The sequence below is a fragment of the Schistocerca nitens genome, chromosome 2 (assembly GCF_023898315.1).
Source record: "Schistocerca nitens isolate TAMUIC-IGC-003100 chromosome 2, iqSchNite1.1, whole genome shotgun sequence".
Classification (NCBI taxonomy): Eukaryota; Metazoa; Arthropoda; class Insecta; order Orthoptera; family Acrididae; genus Schistocerca; species Schistocerca nitens.
The window spans coordinates 486,262,319-486,274,579 of NC_064615.1; the positions used below are offsets into that span (position 1 = coordinate 486,262,319).

At 36.9% G+C, this 12,261-nt stretch overlaps 1 protein-coding gene across 2 annotated transcripts in view; it reads right to left on the reverse strand.

The window, feature by feature from the left end:
• Nucleotides 1-7,802: 7,802 nt before the first annotated feature.
• Nucleotides 7,803-12,261, reverse strand: part of LOC126234458 (leucine-rich repeat protein soc-2 homolog) — a 132,101-nt gene continuing 127,642 nt past the window's right edge. For both annotated transcript variants that reach the window (XM_049943153.1, XM_049943152.1), the window contains one exon: nt 7,803-8,417. In XM_049943153.1, the coding sequence (XP_049799110.1) occupies nt 8,245-8,417 (173 nt within the window). In that variant the 3' untranslated portion in view covers nt 7,803-8,244. The remainder of the gene's footprint in view (nt 8,418-12,261) is intronic.

Consider the following 12,261-nt stretch of genomic DNA (forward strand, 5'->3'; position numbering starts at 1 on the left):
AAAGTTACCTATGTATCACTCAAACTGTGCATTAGAGGTAAGGACAATTAATAGTTGGGAAATGTAAACTACTATAGATATTATGTTCTCTTCAAGTATCAGCTGCTTAATATTGCATACTCATACCTTGACTGTCTCAATCACCATTATTCTGTTTTAATATCTTCATTTTCTTTGCATGAATTAGTCTTTATTAATCTCAGAGATCTGAGTACCGTAGCCCACTTGTTTTCTTTCCAAAGCATGACCACTTTTTTCCTCCTTCACTCCACTTCTGAAGCATTTCATGACTCCTCAATTACAAGAATGATACATAGCACAGCTACAGATTATTTAGCAACTACAAATTTTGTTTTTCCACTTTCTTTGTCCCCCCACCCCACATCACCTCCTTGAACTTGGATTGGACATCAGTGTGGTTTTGTAGCTAAAATACAGGGTGATTCAGAAAGAATACCACAACTTTAAAAATGTGTATTTAATGAAAGAAACATAATATAACCTTCTGTTATACATCATTACAAAGAGTATTTAAAAAGGTTTTTTTTTCACTCAAAAACAAGTTCAGAGATGTTCAATATGGCCCCCTCCAGACACTCGAGCAATATCAACCCGATACTCCAACTCGTTCCACACTCTCTGTAGCATATCAGGCGTAACAGTTTGGATAGCTGCTGTTATTTCTCGTTTCAAATCATCAATGGTGGCTGGGAGAGGTGGCCGAAACACCAAATCCTTAACATACCCCCATAAGAAAAAATCGCAGGGGGTAAGATCAGGGCTTCTTGGAGGCCAGTGATGAAGTGCTCTGTCACGGGCTGCCTGGCGACCGATCCATCGCCTCGGGTAGTTGACGATAAGGTTTCTTAACTAACCTTTTTCGTAGGACTCTCCATACAGTTGATTGTGGAATTTGCAGCTCTCTGCTAGCTCTGCGAGTCGATTTTCCTGGGCTGCGAACAAATGCTTGCTGGATGCGTGCTACATTTTCATCACTCGTTCTCGGCCATCCAGAACTTTTCCCTTTGCACAAACACCCATTCTCTGTAAACTGTTTATACCAACGTTTAATACACCACCTATCAGGAGGTTTAACACCATACTTCGTTCGAAATGCACGCTGAACAACTGTCGTCGATTCACTTCTGCCGTACTCAATAACACAAAAAGCTTTCTGTTGAGCGGTCGCCATCTTAGCATCAACTGACGCTGACGCCTAGTCAACAGCGCCTCAAGCGAACAAATGTACAACTAAATGAAACTTTATAGCTCCCTTAATTCGCCGACAGATAGTGCTTAGCTCTGCCTTTTGTCGTTGCAGAGTTTTAAATTCCTAAAGTTGTGGTATTCTTTTTGAATCACCCTGTATTCATTGAATGGTGTACTAATTGTTACAAAAAATTTTGGACCCTCATGATTTTAGATCATATCTTACAATTATTTTTTGTGACAAAACACAATTAAATATTACATTTCATCATCTTGTTCTTTTCTTCTTGTTGCCATTCTTCTCCCTGCAGCTACAAGCATAATCCAAATCACCAACAATGGGCCAATACAGATATCCATCTAGCCCCTTATCATATGTTGTATTTGCTGATTTATGTACATTGTATGGTGGTATTTGTCACAGCCACTTCCTTCATTCTGATCTTCTAAAGATTTGCTTGTTGCCAAAACAAAGCTCTTAATTTCCAAAGGACATGATTTGCTGGGGGCATACTGGGATAGTGTACAGCACCCAGTGAAAGCTATCACTTGCTCATCAAAGGAAATCTCAAACAAGTACTACAGTACCAATCTGCATGAGAACAGGAAGTGAAGAGCCTTTTCCTCCAAATAGATTTCCAATTTACTAAAGGTATTTGTAGGATTCTTCTCACTGTGTTGACTGGGAAAGTTGTCCTGAATTCCTGTAGCAGCTGGTATTGTTACAGATGCTCACATTGAAATTTTCCTCTTCTGATGAAGATTTAGGGCTTTCTCACACTCAGGTAGCATTTGACAATTTGTCATCTTCACTGAAGTTTTCCACTTTGGATTCATCTAATAATGTTAAAATTTCCTCGATGTTAGTTTCCCATATTGTAACAATAATGTTTAAAGCCAAGGCAATATGATTTTTCCATAATCTACTCTGAAGCCTAACCTCTGACATCAATTAAAAACAGCATGTACCGGTGACATAGGCCCAATATCTACAATTGTGCATATGGAGTTACACCCATTATAGCTATGAATATACTGGGTGATCAAAAAGTCAGTATAAATTTGAAAACTGAATAAATCACGGAATAATGTAGATAGAGAGGTACAAATTGACACACATGCTTGGAATGACATGGGGTTTTATTAGAACCAAAAAAATACAAACGTTCAAAAAATGCCCGACAGATGGCGCTTCATCTGATCAGAATAGCAATAATTAGCGTAACAAAGTAAGACAAAGCAAAGGTGATGTTCTATACAGGAAATGCACAATATGTCCACCATCATTCCTCAACAATAGCTGTAGTCAAGGAATGATGTGAACAGCACTGTAAAGCATGACTGGAGTTATGGTGAGGCATTGACGTCGGATGTTGTCTTTCAGCATCCCTAGAGATGTCGGTTGATCACGATACACTTGTGACTTCAGGTACTCCAAAGCCAATAATTGCACGGACTGAGGTCTGGGGACCTGGGAGGCCAAGCATGACGAAAGTGGCGGTTGAGCACATGATCATCACCAAATGAGAACTTTCACGTGTTCAGCAATACTCCCCCCCCCCCCCCAATCAAACCATATGTCATTCCAAGCATGTGTGTCAATTTTTACCTCTGTATCTACATTATTCCGTGGTTTATTAAGTTTTCAAATTTATACTGATTTTTTGATCACCCGGTATTTAAAATTTGTCAAATGAGTAATTTAAAAATCTTAACCTTGAAAATTTCCCAAGTTTATGACACGATATCTCATGTATCTAACAAGATATCACTATTACTTTCTTGTGATATGGATCCATAGCTTCTATAATTTTTTTCTAAAATGGTGTCATCTTGCTTTCAGCTGGCAGTGTTTTATTTTATAATTGCAATTTCGGCATTAAACCATTTTCAAGCACCTACAATACATAAAACAACATAATAACTAGAGACTGGACTATATGCATAATAAAAACCTCAAAATATGTATGAAAAATGCTTAAAAATGAAAGGAAAGTGTTGAAGTATGCAAGATCAAATAATAAAAAACATGATAGTTACTGTGTGCATTATATCTCAAAGTCAAACCTGTGCATACCAGTTACGAGGAAGAGTGCCAACCACGCGAAAAATTGATACATTTAGAATGCTGATATTTTCTGAACACTTTCTGGTAGAAATTAGGACGGGGGCTTTTCTGGGATTATTTTATAAAAATTTGCAAAATAGAGTCATATACAGCATTTCAAGAATTGTTTCTTCTTTGTTATTGTTATCTGTAACAAGCGGATGCGACACAAGTGAGTTGCAGCGAAACAATCGATATGTACATGTCCAACTTGGAGATATACCACATGCAAAGGGGCACGCTCATAAGCTCCATAATATTTTATTAAAAAAAAACATACAATCATGAATTTTTTTGAATAGCATTAACTTTTAATTAATACTATTGGACCAAAGCATCATTTACAATTTATTTTACATTTTTTCTACTATTGTAAATGTAAACGGCCAAGTACTGTTCCAATTGTCGGTAGTGCGATTTTGTCTTCGGTCAATAAAAATATTTTTATAAGCAAAAAAGGACCATTCTACATCAACTGAAGTAACTGGGCAGTATTTCAATTTGTATGCTACCTTGGCAATTATTGTTTCTGGTAAAAGTTCACCCATCCTATTAATAAAACTATCAATATGGCACAAGGGTTCAAAGCCTGGGTTATTGTTTAAAATGTTTTCAAATTTTTCTTCAAGTTTTCTTGGGAATGCCTCCGGCAATGAAGAGTTCACTAGAATAACTTTAGTCACGCCAAACTTCAAGTTTCAGGCTTTTTAATACTTGCAGGTATGTGGGAAAAATTAGTTCTAATCACAGCAATGTCTTTTTTTAATACCACAATCATTAAAAGCTTCCTTGCACTGGCAAACTGCCAAAGCCTCTGCACTGTCGAAGTCGATTACTACCCCTCTAATGGCCTTGAAACATTCATTGTAATGCAACACAGCTTCAACCCACGTATCCCAACGAGTTACCACTGGTTCGGGAGGTAATGACACATTTGGTAGTTTTTCTTTGTAGGTCTTAATGGAGCAGGAGCCTTTAGAAACACTTTCTTTCTGAATGAAATCAGTTTATTTACATTCACAAATGCAGAATGTACTTCTTCAGCAAGGCGGTGTAATCCATGAGCAAAGCACGTCACATGAATCAAATTGGGATAAAATACTAGGAGAGCTTTTCCTGTTTTGATCATATAAGGAGCAGCATCTGAAATAAACACAAACACCCTTTCATCTGCAGAAGATTCTGGAAATATTTTTCCAATACCCTCATTCACAAATCTGGCAACCGTACAATGATTTACTTTTTCAAGTTCTTTGCAGGTCATGAAATACAAAGAAGAAGGCTCTTCTTTTAAAGCACCCACAATTAAATTTGCAACATAACGGTGACAAGTGTCTGTAGTTTTGTCAACTGAAATCCAGATGATGCTGTCCTTGAGTTCATTGCGTATTTCTTCCAGAACGTTTACATAAATTGTTGGTATGTAATTTTTACACAATGTTGATTCACCTGGTATATTTTGATTTAAGCAATATTTGTCCAGGAAGCCTCTGAGGATAGGGTTTGTAAGTGGAATATTGCTTGCAATGAATGCTTCATGTAGATCCATATTAAACTGACTTTTTTGTTTAACTTCAGAAAAATCCTTGCTGCTGCAACTTGCTGTTGTCAGAAGTTGTCGTTGTGGTCCTTTCTTCTGCTTTCCTGTGATATGAAGACTTGTCTTGATATGCTGGTCTATTTGAAACTTTTTTTCGCACGAAACTTTTTCTCACAAATTCAACAATATAAAACAATTCTGTCATATGTAAATGTTCGTGGATGATCAGCTATCCATGAAACGACGTTTTTTAGGCAGCATGGTGCACAACATGTTACACACTGCATGTCAAAAACATGTTCAACTGTGTACAAGTAAACAGAAAGCTAAACTGAAGCAATGGACGTGCGACTAAAAGCTTGCATAGTTTAATTTAATTGCTGCCGACGCTTAGAGTATGACAGGGGAGGGGATTAACTGGGGGCATGGGTGCAGGAGCACTGACTCTGTCTGCCTGTTCCTGTTCCTCTTCTGTAGTGATTTTGCTAGGCAGTGGCCTCTTGGTTAGTGATTGCAAGCAGCTCTAGGTCATGGTCAATCTGTGGGACATCAAAGCTAGATTGAGCTAGAAACCGCCTGTCAAAATTTTTAAAATATTGTAAACATAGAGCAAAAATATGCATTGTCACTAGTTTTTAGTTAAAATATGCAATAACTGGTGAAAAGGAGCCAATAATGCGAATGCATATGCAACATGCAAATGCATGTAATCCGGTCTCTAGTAGCAACAATGTAAAGTAGCCAACAAAATTCTTCTGGGTCTGCAGCTGCAACTTTTTTTTAAGTGGCTGTTTCACCAGTACGCAAGCTTCTCGAAATCGTATCTGTTTGCTGCACTGATCCTGGTGTTCTGCCACAGCTGGCTTAGTGTGTTGTCTTAGTCGGATATATCTTTCATGTTTTGTTGACTTTCATATACTTACAAGATTTTGATGTATAGGTTTACATTAGGCAGAAATTACAACATAACATGCACATCAAATAGCAACTAGTTAGCAATATTATAATAGAACAAAATTACCAAAGAGTTGTATATACTAAAACATACAGCAACAAGTAATGGCTACAATGTGAATATGATTGACAAAAAGTATACTATAAAATTATATAGCAAAAGTGCCAATATAGATAAGGAAATAACAGAATCACGAGAAGTGGAACCAGGAAAAATGAAATACATTGCTTTACCATATTACTGTTCCATATTTTTGTAAAAATACTGTATGAATCAGGTTTCACATGATAGTCAGACACACTAGCCACAAAACCAAACAATTTACACCATAAAGATTTATAAAATCAAATAGGGTTAATGTGAATATTTCTAAGTGCGACAAATGGATAAATGTTTGTTCACCAGATTCAGAGCTCACATAAACATAAGCCAAAATTACAAGCCTTCATTTAATGCACTTCTATGAAACTGCAGTCATAACACCAGCAGCATTGGGAATCTTTAATGGCGTAATTACATAAGGCGAAAAAGGTTGATTAATGGAAATACTACAAGAAACTGCAGTTTATAGTGACTTCAAAGAACAACCACACCACATACTGAATGAACCAACAGACCTCAAAGAGCAACTAGTTAGCAATATTATAACAGAACAAAATTACTAAAGAGTTGTATATAGTAATATAACAGAGGGAAACATTCCACGTGGAAAAAATATATCTAAAAAGAAAGATGATGAGACTTACCAAACAAAAGCGCTGGCAGGTCGATAGACACACAAACAAACACAAATATACACACAAAATTCAAGCTTTCGCAACAAACTGTTGCCTCATCAGGAAAGAGGGAAGGAGAGGGAAAGACGAAAGGATGTGGGTTTTAAGGGAGAGGGTAAGGAGTCATTCCAATCCCGGGAGCGGAAAGACTTACCTTAGGGGGAAAAAAGGACAGGTATACACTCGCACACACACACATATCCATCCACACATACAGACACTGCTTGTGTCTGTATGTGTGGATGGATATGTGTGTGTGTGCGAGTGTATACCTGTCCTTTTTTCCCCCTAAGGTAAGTCTTTCCGCTCCCGGGATTGGAATGACTCCTTACCCTCTCCCTTAAAACCCACATCCTTTCGTCTTTCCCTCTCCTTCCCTCTTTCCTGATGAGGCAACAGTTTGTTGCGAAAGCTTGAATTTTGTGTGTATATTTGTGTTTGTTTGTGTGTCTATCGACCTGCCAGCGCTTTTGTTTGGTAAGTCTCATCATCTTTCTTTTTAGATATGTTGTATATAGTAAAACATACATACGATTGTCCGCAACATTTATTCTAATGTATTAAGTGCACACTTTTAGGTATGTGATACACACATTCCACTTAAAACTGCAGAATGTAAAACGGATTATTGACTAATATTGCTGACTAGTTGTTCTTCAACATCTTTGGTATCTCTGCTTAATGTAAACCTATACGTCAAAATATTAGAAGTAAATGAATGTTAAACAACAAAACTGGCTGTACATACTGTTAATCCCACTTTACACTGTTGTCACTAAGTTGTATCATGTTTTGTAGATGTTTGAAAATGGTTTAATGCTGAAATTGCTATTCTAAATAAAATACTAACAGCTGAAAAAGCATGACTATGTTGTATCTATATAAAACAAAACAAAATTACCAGAGTTGTACATACTAAAACATACAGCAACAAATAATGGCTACAATGCGGATGAGTAAATAAAACACAACCACACAATTGTGAGTGGTAGGTCCGGAAGATCTAAGTAAAATTAAATTAGCTTTCAAAAAGAAAATATTTCGTTTCCTCAAAGCCAGGTACATGTTACAAATTAAATCAAGCAACTCACATAACATACATTAATATAATTACACATTATCAGAGAAACTCAAGGAAAATTATGTGTTTTCAGACAATGATTCAAATTAAAAAGTAACAGACCATATGCAGAAACACATATGCTAAATGACTATAATGAGCAATTCATATGAGATTTGTAAGAACACTTCATGAAAAACAAATATTTTGTACAATAACAAACTCAACATTTAAATAATGATGTAGGTAATAAACACAGACAGTGACTAGAAAATGTGATATGTTAAAATTAACATGCAGTATCTGTTACAAACTGCATGCACACCATTTTCTCTGCAGTAACAGCACAGCTTTACCACATTTTTCTTGATATAATTCCACGAAGTTAATGGGTTCTAAATAAACATACTGAACATAATGTCACACTCTTCACAAAGTAATCCATAATTGAACTGCACGATAAATTACTACAACTTTAAAATGGGTGGACAGAAGTAAAAACATCAGTCATTTTGTAAATTTAAGATGACCCTTTCAAATCGGGGTTGAAACAACCAGACGTTATGCACATTTACGAAAAACTGAACTTCCCAAATATCAGTCAGCATCATCAAACTGTCCTGTTTCTGCAGTTACACCACGCAAAGGTCTTCGTTTCCCTATTGTAGGAGGATGAAGGTCTTTCGGACAGAAATTATCAAGCTGACTGCTAAATACTTCTTTCATGTGAAGCACAGGCTGCGGGGGTGGTGGTATGCTTGGAGCGATCGCTGAAAATGAAAAAGATATACAAAAAATTATACTACCCAAACTTTAGTAATCTTTCGCATGAATTGGGACTAGGTTTTCACTTTTAATTGTATCTATTGGCAGTATTGCAATTTTACCTCCTAGCCATTACGTCTCCTGTAATACCCAAGGCAAAATTGGCCAACTGACCCTCAACATAAATATAACTAGTGCGAATAAGTAGATGAATGGGTCAAATACTGTACACCTATACAATTGGCGATTTGTCAATGGAATTAGCCACAATCATCAAGTATCTAAAAGTATCTGTCAGAAGTGATACAAAATGAACAGATTACATAAATCTAGTTGTGGGAAGGTAGTAGGAAGGGTAAAATATACTGGAAGATTCCTACAAAAATTAATTCATGCTGAACTGACATATTAGAAAATCCTCTTTCTAATTCTTGAATATTGTTTGATAGTTTGGAACCACTACCTACTTAGATTAATGCATGAGATGAGGAGATTCAATGAAGACCCATGCACTTTGTCACAGTTTTCATTTAATCTGGTTGAAATGTGTCACAAAATTTAACAAAGTGCTCAACAAATTATAGCATGAGGTGCAGGGGTAATGTTTCTCATTCATAGCCTTACACCAAAATTAAACAAACACATTGCTTAATAGTACAGCAATAAAATTAGAAAGTTTAGGGTTGTATTGAAGGGCACTAACAATATTTCTTCCTACTCACCATGGTACATTATGTATCCTCTCTAACTTAACGCCATATGGTAGATCACAGATGCAGTCATGATATCCACAATTTGTGTTTAATTGGGGTGTATATGCGGAGAAGAAGGAAAAAAAATTCCTGGGTTTTTCCCGGGTGACAATACAATTTTTCCTGAGTGAAAATACACTTTTCCGTGTTAAGTGACAGTATACTTTTCCTCGGACCTGTAAAACTTATCAATCCTTTGAATGGTACAGGTTTTACACACTTGCGATGTACTTTTGTCGGCCAATCATAGTTCACATCATGTGGTCTTGCAAGCCAATGACAGCAGGTCATCACAGAACATGTGACGTAGTCAGCCAACAACTTCACTGCTAAGTTGTGTGAACAAACAAATAGGAAAAGATCATGGATTAAAGTAATATACATATACTATAGCTACAAGAAAAGCTAAGCTTTCACATATTAGTGTCATGCAATATTTTGTGTAATGTAATATCTTGTACAGACATCTTTTATTAACCTGATACGTTCCACATCATTATGAAGTGTCATATTCATGATCTATGGAACAAGTATTAATCTAATCTATAATATTGGCCTTTTTGTGTGTTTTACCTTTTAGTATATGTTAAAACACAAATTTGCCAGCAAAATATAAAATAATGACAAAAGTGGCTGGTCTTCTGGGCCTGAAGTTTTTCAAAATGGCTGGTTCTCAAAGTGCTAAGTTTTGAATGAGAGTCAGATGCTCCACGATTTAAGAAATTCGTAACACATTCTCACATGTAACATAATTCATCTTGCATAAAAGCATATTTACTTTGAAAGTAAAGCTTCTCAAACCACCATCCACAATATTTTCCCATGGCCTGTTAGAAACAGGTTCGTTTGAGGGAGTTGCCAGAGAGAGGCACGAAACAGTTGTTACTGCATATGCACAGCCAACGATGACATTATCTGCTCATATTGCACTTGATTGTATTTCTGTTTAGAATTTCATGTGTTCTGGGGCATCATGTGACCACGTGCAGCACTGCAGCGTGTTATGCGGAGGGAACATATGGAGTTGACAATCTTTACTATATGCCATCCACTCATTTAAAAACTAGACTCTACACCTCAAAGTACTCTAATATTTTGCTATGTTGCGATTAACATAGACTGTTTTATATTCATACACTGCAATACTGTTATGTAAGAGGGTTGACTGAAAAGTAATGCCTCCACCTTCATAACTCTTCAACAGTTGGCAGCATTGGTATGCGGCATGTACTGGATTGTTCCATAGCCTCTTCTTTACAGCTCTAGTTGGCAGGAAGCCCTAGCATTGAATGGTTGTGTTGTTACAGTGTAAAGTATGGAACCCTGCGCAGATGGTCAGTCAATGCGATTTAAGCAAAGTGCAGTCATTGAATTCTTGATAGCAGATGGTGTCACCCCAAAGGAGATTCATCAGAGAATGAAAGCAGTTTATGGTGATAGTGTTGATGCGAGACATCATTATGCTTCTGATGAAGACGCTGAGAGAACTGTGATTGTGGAAACAGAGTGTTGATTTCTTCCGTGCTGGCTTCAGAAAACTTGTTCATCGTTGGCAGAAATGTATCCAGTTGGCTGATGATTATGTGGAAAAGTGAATATTGGTAGTTAAAGATCACATTCAAAGGATTATTTCTGGGTTTGATTTATTAAAATATTCCCATCCAAATCCAATTAACAAAAGTGGAGGTATTACTTTTCATTCACCCCTTGTAGAATTTACTATCAGGTTTACATCCACACAACACTGCAAAAAGCTCGTAAGAAGGAATACAAATTTCTTAAGAGGGGGGGGGGGGGACTTGTTTGTGTACATCAAAACTAAGGATAACAAGTATTTGATAACCTTTTCAAACTGTATAAAAATTAACAAGGTTATCTGTGAAGCAGTTTCTATTTGACTTCAGGAGTAAATATAAAGCCTTGTGAGGAGTTTCAATGATAAAACGTGGTGTGCTGCCAGTCTATATTGCTGGCGAATGGCATTCTGTAAATTTAAGGTGTAAACAACAGAAATTAAGAAATAACATCAAGCCTAGAGGTGGTACAAGGCAAGTGCTGAAACATGTCTTGTGACCGAAAAACACAGTGTTTCATGGAAAACAGATTTTCAATACTACTGGTGAAATTTGCCTGCTTAGTCATCTTCCAGAGAACATTTACAAATGGTTGCACCTATATAGTATCTTACGTTATGACAACAAGAAATAAGAGATCAAAGAATACTCCAAGGGCATCGGAGTTTCATAAACCATACTGAAATTCACAATTCGGCTCAACATGCTCATTCATATGTCCTGCTTCACAATGAAGTTACGCCCATACTTGGTATTAAGCTTTTAGGTGTGGTTTTTGGGATGCAAATTTTCTTGAAGTACCAGTACTGTATTATCTCGTGTTGGTGCTTTATTATAGCATAATACCATATGTGCCAGGAGATGAAAATGTTCACTTGAAATTCAGTGGACGGTGGAACCAGACCGACAGTGAGGAATGAAACACTTTGTTTTAAATAAATTGACTGTCTGTGGAGAACATTAATGAAAGCCAAATTTCTTTACCAAACCGACAAAAATAACTTCAGTGTTCTGCAGTACGATTAATGCTCGATTGCCAAAATATGTGGAAATAAAAGAAAATCAAAAAACAAAGTAATTATGTGAATGTATTTAAATTCACCTGACAGGTCCAAGTCCCAGGAATCACTTTTGTTTCCAATTGGCGTACAAGCTGAATACAAAGAGGAAACAGCAAAATTACAAAACATAAACATGGGTCAAGTGAAGACTACCCCCCACGAAAGCTGCTACTCACCATAGAGCTGAGATGCCGAGTCGCAGATAAGCACAACAAAAAGACTGCCAGAAATTGAGTTTTTGGCTGACAAGGCCTTCATCAAAAATAGACACCACCTGGTCCTACTTAACTCAACAAACTGCCTTCCTCTATGTTTACCTCTGCCTCAAAGATGGCTACATCAGTGCCTGTGTCCATATCAAACCTACCAACCACCAGCAATGCCTCCACTTTGACTGCTGCCACCCATTCCACACCAAGAAGTGCCTTCCACACAGCCCGGCCGTCTGGCCAACACTGTGAC